Raw genomic sequence first — 15872 nt, 5'->3', positions numbered from 1 at the left:
TGCACACAGGATCATGGTTCTCCAGTTGTTTGTTTCTCACACAGACAGCAGACAGGGTGTATCAGTGCTGCGACTAATACTGAACAGACTAGCTATAAACAGTTTGAATCATTCACCCTCCTCCTAAACTGATCTATATATACTCCCTTATCAGATCACCTTATCTGCTGCAGCATCTAGACATATGGGACACCAAGCCCATTGCACATGGCAAATCACAGTATGTTATTCGTCTCCCCAGGAATCTTTATTAGGAGCCCATTGAGCAGTGGAGCCCCTTTTGGTGTCAGCATGGCAATAACCACACTTCATCTTTATGTCATGCTCTCACACATAATAGTCACCGTCTCAGTGCACTTCTCTGATATACTGCACAGCATTTGTTTTATTCAGACAGTAGTGGGGTGGGTAGGGAGAGCTGTGTGTGATGGCAAGCATCTGACCTAGTTTAAAAAAAAACCTTCCCACTATTCTCAGTTGCCATTTTGGTTTGCACACTAGTTAACAGCTAGTCCTTCAAGGTTAGCTAGGTAGGTTGGGTGGCAGAGCATAGCCAGAATTGACTGTTTGATTATTGGGAAGAGAGCATTTCACTAAATAAAGGACTTTGGTTAAGTGGTTTCAAATCTATGTCCATCAGCAATAGACAAGGAAAGCCTATAAGTAGCAGGGTGTTAGTAAAAACTGAAAACTTTTAAAATCCAGGATCCCACAAAAGGAAGGCTTTGCTGAGTCGTGGCAGATTACAGAGCCTTGCACTGCAGTGTAAGTAGAAGACAAACACACACATACACTCACAGGCCACCTGAAGCAACTGAGGTCAGTCCAACCTGAACTACTAACCTGTATTTTCAATGAGATAATGATATATAGGACTATCCAAAAGCTCATCCAAACAACACTTTTCCAAATGTACAACCACAGAACAAGATAGTCTAAATATCTATCTATTTAGGCCAGGGATGATAAAATTCCAGAAAATCAAATCAAATCATTTGTTTGCTCTGGATTCCTTGATAACGGAATCACTGAAATAAATAGTATTTTCTCTAACACTACCTCATCACTGTAACCATTGATCAATGTATTTTTTTGCAATGCACCTCTTTCGATTACAGCAACTCACAAGGTCAGACACTCACACATACAGACATGTCAAGAGTCCTCACTCGTTTCAGTCACACTGCAGTGCTTGGGATCATTGCCACAAAAGGTAGAATCATTAGTCCCATCAGAGCCTTCACATCAGGATCTCTTGTCCTTCATCCTCATTTCAGTCCCCTCGTTGTCTTCCTCAGTCTCCCTTTACCACAATTGCCTTCCAGTGTATGTTGGGGGTGCGGATGGGACCTATACAGTTAAAAAGAGAAATGAGATGTAAGACATTGTATTCACCATTAGACAACAAAGCACTGTTTCTCAATTCAAGCCAATGGATCATCTTGCTCTCTGCAGTGCGGCTCAGAAAAAAAAAAAAACACTGGCAGAAATTCATTGTAAATTCAAAGCCTTTAGTAAACAGATCAGTCACTAGTGACAGAACTTGCCTGGAACCATGCAGTGCTCCGACAGGGAGGTACATGCCTCATTTCAGACTGATAAAATTAACTTTCTCACTTCCCTTTGTCATTTCTTACTGAGGGATTTCTTACCCTGGATTTTATATAACAGTACTTGTCATACCAAGAACAGTGTTCTATTGCATTCTCATCTGATATTTAGCTATGGTGCTTCAGAGGAAATTCTGAACCTGAAGGAGTTTCCTTCAATTATGTTGTCAGATGGGAAGAAATAAGTACTAGATTGTAATCTGGTTTCAGTTTCAGTACATAAACCTTAAATACAGAGATCTAATCACAATGCAACTTTGAACTGTTGGGGATGATTCTATTCTAATCTGTTCAACCAGCACACACTGCAGATACAAGCAGTCTTCACCAGGTAGCTCAGTGTCTCTTTGAGCTGAAATGCTGCTTTGGGTGAATGCAATCTGAGTGTCTCTGAATGCTGTTCTGCACTGTCGGCAAGTTTTAGTTATATTTATAGTGGCAATGAGAGGGAAGAAGTCACTATAGTGAGCTGAGGAATTTAAAGTATAGTACAGAGATTGTGACAGCGTACATACCACACATAACAGCTCTAACCACATACAGCTAAACAATGAAGTAAACAAAAATACCCACATCCGTATTTTGAGTCTGACATAGTTTTTCATTGTAATGGAGGCTATTTTTTAGCTTCTGTTCTTACAGACTTGTTTTGAGCAGATTAGATAAGGATCAATGTTAAGGAAGGTGGTTACTGATATTCTAGCAGTGAAATCTGCAGGATTTGAGTGTAATCATAGTTAAATTCAAGGTGATATATTTACCGCTCCACCATTCAGTATCATGGTCATCTCAGTTGGCTGATAGACATTACTGCGGAAAGGGGCACTAGGTCTGGTTCCTGTGTTACCATTATGTTGGCCTCCACTCCTCAGCCCTAAAGGTAAGAAGATGTGTTAGTGTTTGTGGTCTCCAAAGAACAAGTACAAATGATTACAATTCTTTAATGTATAATACAGCATATGCAGTTATATATTTTTTGACATATACCTGCAGTATTTTCATCAAATCCATATCCCTGATTCTCAACAAACTGCCTGTGTGAGAGTGGGATGTCTTCATCGAAGCTGGTCTCCCTCATGCGCGTTGAGTTTTGTGATGTGTCAAAGTAGTCTGGTGCAGAGGGCTGAGCTGGAGGTCGTAGACAGACATGGGCCTCAGGTGCAGCGTGACAGAGCAGCAACAACCAACCCTGTGCCACCAATGCCACAGCCAGCACAGGGTCGTCCCATTCTGGAGCTTTTTCCAGAGCCTTGTTACCATAGACATAGAAGCCAATCCACGTGGCCCACAGCAGAACAGACAGCAGACAGGAGACCAGCAGCCACACAGCGTTACAGCGCCATGGCTGGGCTTTGCTACACACTGCCAACACTGCTGCCACCAGGGCAGCGATCAAGAGCACCAACACATAGGAGCAAGCCAAGGCAAAGTCCAGTGGCTCGTACTGGCAGGCCTGCTGACCATGACGTAGCACTGTTAAGAGCAACCACTCAGCTGCCACGATACCCTGGACTGCCGCCAGCCCCAGTGCGAGCCCAGTGAGGGCACATCCGCACGGGCTACGACGCTCCCGCCCTAGCCGCCGCAGACGCACACCCTGCACCAGCATGCAGGAGAAGCATAGAGAGAACAGCACCCCCCAGAGGGCGCGGTGAACCACACATAGGCTTTGGTTGCGCTCAATCAGGTAGGCAAAACTCAGACCAAAAAGACCCACGATTCCGAGGAGCAGCAGGAGGATAGGGCCCACACCACTTCGCTTCTCAGCCTCAGTCACTGAACGAAGGCGACACAGCAGCACCAGAGCTAGAAGAAGGGCAGTCAGGATGCCAGCAGCTGCAAAGCCCTCCACCACCACACCCCACACAGCCTCCAGGTCACACAGCAGGGTGTAGGGGCGGGTCAAGCCAAATCCACAGCCCCAGGGTACCTTGGGCTCTTTGTCCTGAGCAAAACCCAAGTCCAAGATAGGGAGGAGGAAGACCAGCACAGGGAAGAATGCCATCTGATAGAAAGAGAGGAAAGAAGAGGCACAAAATAAATGTTTGCAAAAACAAAAACAAGCTCCAAGCCAACAAACGGGACACGCCATAATATCCTAACTAAAAATCCATTTGATAAAATATTAAGGCAAAAGTGAACATGACAGGAAATTATGTACTGCAGCTAACCCATGACATATACATTTGATTGTGTACCAGGCATGGCATGCATGGGTTCTTTATCATCACTGATATACATCTCATAGATTTGTGGTCTGAGTAACTGGAAGTAAAGCAACATATCTATCACATATAATGTGTGTGTTGTCAGGCAAGGAAATCTAAATATCTTCAAAGCAAATAAAGCCAACACTATGACAGTGCTACTGACTCCCTGGTGGTGTTTTGCTTTAATGAGCCAACCGACTATAGATGGAATGCACCTCATGCACATTTTAATAAAATTACAATGGTCAAAAAGATTAATTCTCACATCCATACAGTTAAAACACACTTAAAACAAAAGCAATGCACACTTAAAACAAATGCAATATCATTGGTGAGTTTTTAATTGCATGCAGTTGGAGATAGGAAATCTGTAATTTATATTTTAAAACAGGTCCTTCCTCAAATCATAACACACACACACACAGATATGACTAAAATATTGATGCTGGACAAAGAAAAACAAATCAGTTCTACATATACCTCAGGTGCTTAGCATATTGGAATGAATATACAATAATATGTGTTTAGAGGTTAACGTTTTGTCAGTGATACAAATAAAGCAGTTAGATTGGTGAGTGAGAGGCAGCATATTGGGAGAGCAAGGGTATGCTATAAATATTGGTGGGTGAGATAGGAAATTCATAGTGATATTATAGAGATAATTCTATTTAAGTATGTAGTTGATGAATCTTGTGAACAGAAGAAGTTGAAGTATGCAGTTTTGGAAGCTGAGGTGAGAGAATGTAGGTGGCAGGTGACCAGTAGAGATAAGTGTTAGGGGATTTGTAGCTAAGTCTTCCACATCTTTGTTTGTGCAATTTGGGTCTGGGACACAAGTCGCAATCTGTTGAGCTTTCTGGGGGTGTTGTGGGATTCATTCCTCCGAAGGGAGGTGCCTACCTTATGACCCCTGTGAAGAGCTGTGAAGAGAAGTTGTGGTTTCCGTGGTGGTGTGAAATGAGAGGGTTGTACCCTATTTCAAGCTTTATTGGTTTGGCATAGGATATTTGACATTTTATCCTGTGAATGATTACAATTACCTAACTAGTGGGCCTAGTGACTGCTGTGAATAGGGTAGCTGACAACAGGGGAAAGACCTTGTGGCATCTTGGAGGGACAGCTGACAAGGGGAACTAGAACCTAGCGGTTCTGTCATGGACGAGCACCTCATGAAGCAGCATCCATGGTTTGTGCAACCTTGTGCTTGTGACCTATTAGAGCTATGATGAAGCAGATAAATGCAATACCCCCATGCAAGAGCAGGGGTGGAAGATGACTCACAGGAGAATTACATGGCTACTGACTTTGGATTGGTTTTGACTATGAGAAGGGAAATAAACACAGAGGCAACTAGGGTGACAAGAGAAGGAAAGACATTGCGGTTGTGCATGTGCATATGGAGGAATTAGACAACAGTGAGAGGACTGAGGATTCATCAAGCGAAGAGGAGGTGCTTAGATAAGGGAGCAATGCATTGAACTATACATGTTACAGATATGTTCAAATCAGTTGGCTGAAATCCAGCAGCAAGTTACATACCACAGTTCACAGGACATCAATATATCTGTTACTACTGAGAAGAACCCCAGTACGGGTATACAGAAAGGTGAAACTGAAGTTAGCTAGAGGAATGGTGGAGAGCATCAACTGGTGAATGAAAAAGGATTTGGGCAGAAAGTAAAGGTAAGATGGCCAGGTGCATCAGACATGGTATGTTGGAAGAGAGTTAATGATGATCTGAAAGGTATAGTTGCTGGGTTGAAGGCATCAGCAGAGAATAAACTTGACAGATTGGTAAGGTTATTTATGAATATGTGATGGCAAAGTTTGGCGGTTTGCTGAAAAAGGAAATGGGACAAGGCATAATAAAGTCAAGAAATAGACTCATTCAGGAGTTAAGGTCACTTAGAAAGCAATGAGGGTGAGTAAAGGAGGAGGAAAGAGAGTATCAGTATACTGCAGAAAGAACTGAAGGGTAGCTTGGTGGTACTGAAGAGAGCAAAGATCTTGAGGAAGAGGAGAAAAAGGAAGGCACATGCTAAGGTGGCATTCTTTAGGAATCCTTTTCATTTTGTGAAGACCTTATTTAGTAAGGAGAACTCTGGGAGATTAACAGTGGGGAAAAAAGAATAAGAGGAGCATTCTGCCCCCACATATTCCACCAGTAGGTGACATAGAGTGGCAAATGAATGTCATAGTCTGGAATAAAGGTATTATCCTAAAGGAGTGGAGAAGAGCAGAGTGTATACTTATTCCAAAAGAGAAGGATTCTCGGGGTATTCTAAGGGTGTAGAACAGTTTTGGCCTTTGTCTTCTTAATGTGGTGGGTAAGACTTTCTTTAGTGTGATCACGAGGAGACTGGATGCATATTGCAAAATTAATTGATAAATTAATGAACTTAATTGATACATCAGTACAAAAGGCAGGGATTTTTGCAGGCTTTGCAGGTTGTTTGAAGCATAGCAGTATGATATGGCATCAGACTCAGACAAGAAAGAAAGAAGGACATATATGTGGTTTTCCTAGATTTGGCTAATGCGTTTGGTTTGGTGCTATACAACCTCTTATGGAAAGCATTTGGTTCCCTCCAGGTACCAGATAAGATTAAAATGCTGGTTAACGCTTATTGTCACGGAACGCTCACCTCCCGCAAGTCATGTGGTTCAGCCCGCCACGTGCAGTGGGAGGACTGTCTTGTTTGTAACCACACCTGCACCTCATTCGTCTTTATGTATATAAACCCGTGTTAAAGTGTGCAGGGTGTTGGTTATTGTCGGCATAATGTCTAGATGTAACGCGTTTCTGTTAGATGTATTCTTGTGTATGTTTGTTTAGCGTTAACCATTTCATGTTTCTTGTTTGTGATAAGTGTGAGTGCCTTTATGTCTTTAAATGTTAACTAATGTTCGTCCCAGTTGGAGGAGTCTGTGCGTCCTGCCTCGCGCCCTGTGGCACTCAGCCCACCGCTCGTTACACTTATTTATATTTCAGTTTTGTCTTAAGACAGGAGAGTATGTCATATCATGGCAGTGACTGGAAATAGGTATAATGGCTGGTGTATTATTTGATAGTATTAGGTAGGCAAGGACAAAGGTTAAACCTAGCAAGTCTAGAAGTTTGTCAATTGTGAACGAAACATTTGTGCAGGAAGGTTTTTTTATCAGCAACTGCTGACAAATTTATTTAAGGATTTTAAATGTGCTAAGGCAAATAGAAAGAGGATTTGATTAGGGTCTAAGGATGCTGATGAGAACTGTGGGCAATTGATGCTTCTAGTTATAAATTAAGTGCACGGGTTGGCATGTAAGATTTGTCACAGGGACAGTCTACATGGAAACTTGATCAGGTGCTTAGTGAATTAGCATGTTTATTTGATAAGTGCTTAAAGACATCTGGTCCATCAGAAATACGAATAAAGCAGTTTGTTTTGTGCGTGATGGGCAGTGTAAAAAAGTATAAAAATCAGTAAATTAGGTAAAGCACGATATTGGAAATTGTTAACGGATGTAGATTAAAAATTACAGTGTATTGCATTAACTATGCTGAAGCTGGACATGGTGTTATACTTGGAGTGAACAATTCCATCTAAGGATGCAGATGATGAAGCTTTTGAAAGGAAGAAATTGAAGCATGCAGGTTTGGAAGCTGAGAGTGAGAGAATATTGGTGGGAGGTGATTTGTATCTTTGCTTGGGCAGTTTGGTTTTAGAGACCATACACTTAGGGTAGCTGTGAAGGATTTACTGAAAGTAGCTGAAAGGGCTAGTCAGGGGTTGTAAATGAAGAGAGCACAGACTAGGGACTGGGGAAATGCACTATAAAGGTGTGGAGTTCGGTGTTCTAGGTATGTTGAGGACTGGGTAGTTGTGTGAGTTGTGTCATGTCATGTGGTAGATCTAGATGGAACTTGTGGCACTGAGCATGAACTAACAGAGCCAGTAGAGCTGGGTATGGCCTTAGTCAACAGTGAGGCCAGTTTGGGTTTATGTTTAAAGAGGTGTAAAAGTGATTTAAAAGTGTTTCAGTACAGAAGGGGATTTGGGCTAGAACGCCAGACCTCACTGTTGAGCCATCTGGAGGTGTCATTGGCTTAATTCAGCAAAACACCCATGGAGCGAGGTGCCTTTTGAAGAGCTTGCAATGCTGTGGTTTCTGATATGAAGTGACTGGGTTGGGCCTTATGTGAAGCTCTAATGGCATGGGATATTTGACATCCTGTGTAAAATTACAATTACCAAACCTTATTTCTGTCAGTGCTTCCACCATAACAATAGTCTTTCCATAGTCTTTACTGTCAATGTGTGTGTATGTATGTGTGTGTTTATGTAATGGCTAACACTAAAATATCACTGTGTGGTTGGCTGATTAATATCCAGGCTTTACTGAAACAAACAAACAATACATCTTGTAGCTCATAGATCAATTTAGTTGACATGAAAATAGAAAATCTAATCCCATTCATCTGAACATGACTTCTAAAAAGTTTTCCTAAAATACATGTCTACAGATCACAACTCTGATTGCCCTACATTACAATGGTCAATGAAAAAGCAACAATGTTTGCAAGCACCACTGCTTAGGTTCATGCCATATATAGTATGAAGAGTTTGTACCACAAAATATTATAAAAAACAAAGAACAGTTTAATATTTTACAGTTACAAAACACAAGGAATATGTGAATATGGAATATTTTCAAACCCAGTCAAAGACTGCAAAAACAGATACAGGTTTACTAAGATTAGAAACCATTTTCTCACTGTTCAATTACAATTTTTCAAGTGTTCATTTTGTCATACCTATCTTTTAGGTGCATTTTAGAAGTAAACAATTACACTTTGTGGCCAATCTGTGTGCATGCACAATTCATCAGGCCCCCTCTAGGCCATCACTGGTCTGTTTATGCTCACCTTCCAGCCTTTAACACTGCTCTGCTTCTGACCATTGGAACACTATTGAGCAGATATTTGAGTACCGGGCCATTCCCAGCACAGTATTGAAACTGACATGACAGTGGCACAGAAGAGGGTGTTGAACTGGAAAGTTTATCAGACAGAGCAATGTTGCAGAGGTTGTTGCAACAGGATTGAGAGTGGGACACCACCCAATATATCCAGTAAAACTGGAGCCCCATGGTCAGAAACAGATCTTTGAAAGGATAGAGGATAACTCTTCACCAATGTATTTATACATGGCAACAAATGTGCTATACACTCAAGAACTGTACTCCTACAATGGGTTTATAATTAGTGGTGTTTCTAATAAAGTCACAGGCGAGTGTATATTTATGTAGTTCACGAATGACACCTGACACCTTTACTTCCTCAAAAAGGAATGGCGTTATTTCTAACAGTGCTGTGGGATCATGGGTAGGGGTTCAAAATTAGACATGGCCTTTAAGCTAAAGCTGATCCACACTGGTTTTGACTTTACTCTGTGATCCAATTTCAAACACAGGCCATTCTATATGCAATACTGGCGACATGCCAAATATACACAGGGCATCATATAGACTCAAGAGGTGATGGGGACAGAATTTCATCAGTCAGTGGATGACTGATAGGTGGGCCTGGTCTCTTGGTTTAGAACTACAACATGGTGAGAAGCAAGGGTCATAATGCTGTAAGGCCCTTCAGTCATTAAAACAAAGCTTCAGGCAACAACATTAATGAACCCTTTTCTTTTGTGAGGTAATTGTTAGACAACAAACAAAAAATCTAACAAAAACAGTGTTCTGTTAATAACTAGTGTTAATATAAATCCAGACAGGCAAAAATAAACATTCAACTATCTTGAGTGAAGATGCTAATCTCACCAGAAATTTCACTGTTTCAACTGCCCTGACACATTAATCACAGATAAGGGACATAATAAAAGAAGGAAATACTCAAATGCTACATTCACACTACAGGTAAAAGTGTCCTAAATCTAATTTGCTGCCCAAACCCAATTTGTTTGTTGGCTTGTTCACAATATATTTTAAATTCAGCCTATATCTGAAATTAGTCTGAACTGATTATATATCTGAACTGATCTGCAAATGCGCAAAGGAACAATGCTCCACAGGACATGCCCAGCCAGATGTATCTTAAACAATCAGACAACCAAAGCAACCACTAATCTAATGCTCATATTAATGAGGCTGGCTGTGAATCTGACAAATTATAATAAGGATGAAGAGGTGAAAGGGTGAAGATTTTAATCATGATTCTCTGTGGAGTGATGGCAGCTTCTTCACCTTAATGGAAGAAAATATTTGTATGTGTCTGTTGTCATCCATCTTGCCTTCCTGCCAGTGTGAAATTGTCAAGACGGATTGATGTAAAAGTCACATGAAATTTGATGTGACAGCGGTCACAGGCCATGAATTAGTTTTGTATTGGATTACAGTACCACATATAAAAATGGCCCAAATTCGAATAGAAATGCTGGATTTAATGGGTTTTTTGTTGTTCCCATTGCCATTCAAATAACAAATCTGTCACATATGGAAAAGATTCAGGCCATTTTTACCTGCAGTGTGAATGAAGTCATATCATCATCAGACTCCTTTCTCTAATGATTTGCCTGTAATATATAGGCAAATCCTATAATGTTATAATGACATATAGTATAATGCTATATCTTAAGTGCTACATTTATAAAGGTATCTGTTGTGAACATATTGTTTCCTAAATTGTGCCTTAACTGTAAGGGAGCTCTTCACTATAGAGGTCAGTGCGGGCAGGTGCTTGCAAACTTAGGGGCAGTGAACATGATAGCATTGATATGGGAGAGTTCGGAACACTAAACTTAAGCTCCGTGACTGACCGGGTGAGGCCATCTTTATCTGAAAATATAGTAATAAAGTAGTTTAACTTTCATGTATTTGTGGACCAATATTTGGTAGGCATAGCCCCCCCATTATGTCTTTCAATATATGCCTTTCTCAAACAAGAAAATTGGGATTATCTGAAACAAATATAACATTTTTGTAAGCACCATCATTTTGATAACATTTTTGCACCCTATAATAATGAAATGGGAAGACTTAATCATTGTATCAGTTTTCATTTAGTGTGTTCTACAAAATATTTTAAATTTATTTCAGAAGAACTTTAAATGTATGTTATCTGACTCCCTGAATACCAAAAGTTCAATATTTCAAACTTAAATGGAAAAGATCTGTTGCTGCTTTATTAATAAGACAAAAGCAGACATATTGGTAGATTTCATTTATAGCCAGAAACTTTTCCAAAATTTTGTAGCACTTATAACATGTAGGGAATAAGAATTATCTGGGCTGGAAATATACATAAAGTGACACTTCATGAAATGTAGCCCCCCTTGCCACTCCACAGAGCCTTTCAGAACAACAGATTGCAGAACAACAACTAAAGGTTCTTTTACTAAATTATTACCACTATTCCTGTGCACTAAATGATTACCACTATTCCTGCTCACTATAAATCCAACTTGTTCACACTTTGTGTTGCATTTTTGTACACCTTCTATGGCAACGGTATTCTTAGCTACATGTCACAAGGCTACATTAAAAACCCCAGTCAGTAATTTTACTGTGTGAGTCACCCAAAGAGGGGGAGACTGGGGGCATTACTTTCACAGACTGCACTAGTGCCATGCTCCCATAATGTTGTGCTCTGGCAGAGGCCTCGATTGCCATGGTAACATCAGAAAAGAGCAAAAGGGATGGGGCCTAAGGGGGTTAGGGGGGCTGGGGGCTTGCTCATGTTGTGTACATCAACAGATCTCTCCCATACCCCCTTTCCCTCTTAAATTGGGGCTTCTGAGCACAAAGAAATGATGCAAAAGAACTATCATGCAAGCTTAAACTGTGCCATGCCAAATTAAATACACTCAGAAGCACTGCAGGAGATCAATAAGCCCTACCTCTCCTTCACTGCCTGCCACTCTTATTCATTTACCTCTTAAATGCTTTCACTCAAAGTGGAAGAAAGGACTGCAGTAGAGTCTCATTAGTGTGGGTTTTTGGATTTTGGAAAATTGGTGATTTTGGAAACATGATATCTACCAGAGTAATAAGAGGAAGGCTCCATTTTGCTTGATGAGGGGTGACGGTGCAAGATTATTTTCCAACTTCTCTCACCCCCTCTATTATTTCAGCATTCCTTTTTAGTATGAATTCTTTCGTCCCGTTTTCTATCTGTATTTCTCCTTGCCTTGCTGGAACACTCGTCATCCTGCCACATTAAACATGTGCTTGTGAAAGATGTGCTTCTCCCACTCTGCTCTCTCCCAAGTCAGTCCTTGCCCAATCACACATGCACCTTCCGCTCCATTTCCACCCCCACTACCTCACTGTTTCTCACTTGTTTCTCCCCTCCTTCTGTCAATCTCTCTTATCTAACAGCCAAAGGATCCAGTTCTTGCCAGTTTTCCTGCATGGCTAGAGCAGAGACATGCTCCTTTAAGCCAGTGAGGGTTAAAGTTGGCCAGAGAGGTCTCTCACCTCCTCCATTCTCTGGGGAAGCCTTATTTACACTTGTCTCTTTTTCCACCCTGCACAGTCATCTTACAAAGGCTATGATGGCCTATTTTATAGCGTAAATTATGTAAGCAAGAAAGCGTTACAGTTCCTTTAAGTTGTATATTATGTAACATTATGCATAAGTGCTATTATGTTATACAAACTATTGCTACAGGCAAAATCATCTGCATACTGAACAGTATGTGTATGCTTCTATGCTAAACTCAGTTACATTAATTATAAAACTCAGTTAATTAATTCATAAAATAAATTTAAATAAATTTCTTGTAAAAACAAACTGTTTTTCACTATAATAAACAAGGTCTCTTTACGTGATAGTACAGGTAAATTTGTATAGGCTAATAAAATTCTTTATCATCTCTCATAAAATTTTTAATGCAATATGTCTGATCACCCTCTTGATTTCTCTAGAAGGTCATGGTGAAAAGGCATAATAAATGGCTAACCCAACGTCTGCCTGTTATTTTATAAACTTGCAATGCCAGTAAATATGCTACACTACACTGCACATTGCAAATTGTACCACCTTGTTATATTCTGCTGTGTTGCAGAAATCTGTATGAAGGGTGGTATATAGAAACAAGCGAAACTAGCATTCTGGGGGAAAAAAATTATCAAGAAAGGCATTATGATCTACCAAACAACAGAGTTATTCAGTCATGTACTTTTTTTAACCAACTTTGTCCATCCTCACAGTAAGACACATTTATTTTACAAATATATAAGACTGCCACTTACTATCTTTCTCCCCAGCTTTGCCAAGAAATGGGGCGCAGAGACAGTGAGACTGAGCTGGACAAATAATGGCCCCCATGAAGCCGTTATACTGTGGTTTGGTAGTGCAGCTATTCTCTCTCATGAAATCTTTGCGTCTAGAATTCATTAACATGTGACTGGACTCAAACTGCGATTATATGCTAACCAACTTGGCAATTAGCAGCCTGAATGATTTATATTATGCTTAGCAGAGGAAGGTCTTCAAAATGATCCCAAATAGTATATATTATTGTGCTCCAGTTTCATGGAATTATTCATAAACCACTTGCATTACTGTTTAACATCTAAACTACACTGATAAAATCCACCTAAATCCAGTAATGATGTCAGAGAGGCGAAACTAGGGAGCTCAGGGATGGAAAATGTACATGCCTGTTATGAATTAGGATTAATTGAGATTCATATTCATACATGTTATTTCTCTCTTCTTCTTTTTGTAATGTCTGAACACACCAATATGATAAAATTAATGTAGCTCTATCTTAACCAAAAATATGTGTTTTTACCATAGATTTACCTGGAATTATGTTTTTCTATAAAATTGCTACAAAAATAAACTTCAGTTAAGTTACCACAAAAAATGGCTAAATAGTTCATTGACAAATGATTTATTCAGCATGGGCAATTGTATTAACATGGAGTCTTGACAACTGATTATGCATTGGATTGTAATAGTCAATGTGGTACTATACCTTAATATAGTACAGGTTTGGTACATGCCAATATCTTGGCATGTACTGCCAAGTTGCCACTGTTGAGCCCCTGAACAAGGCCCTTAACTCTCAATTGCTAAAATTGTACAGTCATAATTGTAACTCGCGTTGGATAAAAGCGTCAGATAAATGCCGTAAACCTGTTCTCAGTTTCCACGGCCTGAGAGGCTTTTAGTACATATTTAATAGCATAATCCTACATTTAAAATCACAAATAAAATTCAATAAAAATTGTCATAGGGTGGCTAAACGGTTTTAGACTGGACAACCTGGATTTTCAGGTCCTTGCCCTTCGTCCAGCGGAACGCCTGAACCGAAACCTATTTGTCCTCTTTCAGGAGTGAACTGGTACTTGCTTTTCATTTATTTTAGCGTGCCGCTGGGTCCTATAGTTAGCATGCCAAAGCAAACACTGCATTTTGCTGGTATAACAGATCGCTTCGTACCTAACCTACCGGTTAAACGCAGAAAGTCCGTGTTAGTCAGATATGATTTTTGTAACGGTGAAAACACCTAAAAGGGAAAAAAAGTCCAGTTCTGAATGGTCAGCACATCCTTTCCTTTCAAAGAAAGATGCATGATGAATTTCATGCCTTCTGTACACTAAGTCGCCATAGGCGACTTAAATATTACAAGTAGGTGACAAGTTTGGTGAGTAAAACACCAATTATATATTACAGATTTCTAGATCAAATTGGTCAGTTCTGTTAGATAGCTAGATAGGTTATGGTTTTAATTTTGGGTGTTGTAGTGTCATATCCCCGTTCCCTGTATGTCTTCCTTTGGGGGGTGTGATGTTCTCCGTTTAGGGGTTATTAAAGTGGCCACTATACCCAGTCACGATTCATCTGGATAACTGTATTCGATATATGTATATTGTCGACTAATAAAGGTAAATGTATGCACGTTGCTTGCACGTTTTGCCTGGATATGCTTTAAATGTAATTTATCCCAAAGATCTCAGCAGTCCGACATTTTACATTTGGTAATTGGCTTTTATGGAAACTACAAGACCTTTCTGTTAGCTAGATTATATTCTACTAACAAATAGGTTAACAAGGAACATAATTCAGTGTGATTATTCAATACAATAAACCGTAATTTTCCGGATTGTGTCAAAGAAAAATAAATGTTTACAATAAAATCAGCATGACAAACTAATATACATGAAAATGAGCATACCTTGATGAATAAATGCAAACGACTGCGGTATTCACGTCTCACACGTTTTTGAGGGTAGATGTGAAAATGTCACATTTCGGATGATTTCTTCTGATGAGTTTGGCGACTGGGATCTCTAGCTACACGTCGCAGCAGGCAGCTTGAACAATATGAGCTACTACTAAATTATACTAAGTATTCGAGGTTTATATTTTTCTTCGAACCTCTAACGAGATTTACCGTTTTCTAGCGTACAGCTCAGGAGTCCAGTGAGATTCCTATTCGTGGTGGCAGAACAGTGTTGTAGTCGATGTTTTTCCAAAATCCTTTGTTCAGTGATGCATTCACTTGACATAAATCAATAGGGATATTAATAAATGAAAGATCCGAATCCCAAATACGAGGAAAATCGGTTATTTAATCCGTTTGGATCACTGGAACTGTGGCGCACAGCAAAGACCGCTAGTTGAGTCTGATATGCCTCAGCAATCCCCGACAGACTGCATTATCCGTGTATGATAAAAAGGTGCTCCGTGTTATCTGACTTTCATGGATTTAAACAAACAGCAAAGAAATCTCATTTCCTTCCTTTTTCTGGATAAACACTCGTTGACTGGGGCACAACGTTTCCAAAGACGCCGTAGGATACTCAGTTCTGCCTATTGTTCTATTGACGAGAAGAGACGCTTACTAAACATCTATGTCTTTCACATTAGCAACAGGACTACGTCAGTTATATCTCTTGTGGCACTGTCCTGTAACACCACTTATATCGTAGCTACGGTGTCGACGAGACTGTTAAAAAGTAACGGTTTGTTGTTACTCTCCTGCTTTCCCCTTTTAGTTCAACACGCGCGTCCTCAGCTGTTGGTTTCGATCAGTCTTGAGACGCG

At 40.1% G+C, this 15872-nt stretch overlaps 1 protein-coding gene across 3 annotated transcripts; it reads right to left on the bottom strand.

Annotated features, from left to right (window-relative positions):
• Positions 1–1087: 1087 nt before the first annotated feature.
• gprc5ba (G protein-coupled receptor, class C, group 5, member Ba) lies at positions 1088–15872 on the bottom strand. Of its 3 annotated transcripts, XM_027006588.2 has the most exons (5): positions 15001–15872; positions 14274–14331; positions 2598–3615; positions 2372–2484; positions 1088–1350 (listed from the first exon to the last, which is right to left on the bottom strand). In XM_027006588.2, the coding sequence occupies exons 3-5, from the start codon at positions 3613–3615 to the stop codon at positions 1306–1308; spliced, it is 1176 nt and encodes a 391-aa protein (XP_026862389.1). In that variant the 5' UTR covers positions 14274–14331; positions 15001–15872; the 3' UTR covers positions 1088–1305. The 3 variants fall into 3 exon arrangements, with proteins under 3 accessions (XP_026862389.1, XP_026862390.1, XP_026862388.1); XM_027006589.2 differs by lacking the exon at positions 14274–14331 and having other exon boundaries at positions 15220–15872; XM_027006587.2 differs by lacking the exon at positions 14274–14331 and having other exon boundaries at positions 15001–15871.

This window comes from Electrophorus electricus, chromosome 1, assembly GCF_013358815.1.
Source record: "Electrophorus electricus isolate fEleEle1 chromosome 1, fEleEle1.pri, whole genome shotgun sequence".
NCBI lineage: Eukaryota > Metazoa > Chordata > Actinopteri > Gymnotiformes > Gymnotidae > Electrophorus > Electrophorus electricus.
This window is presented reverse-complemented; position numbering and strand designations above follow the sequence as displayed.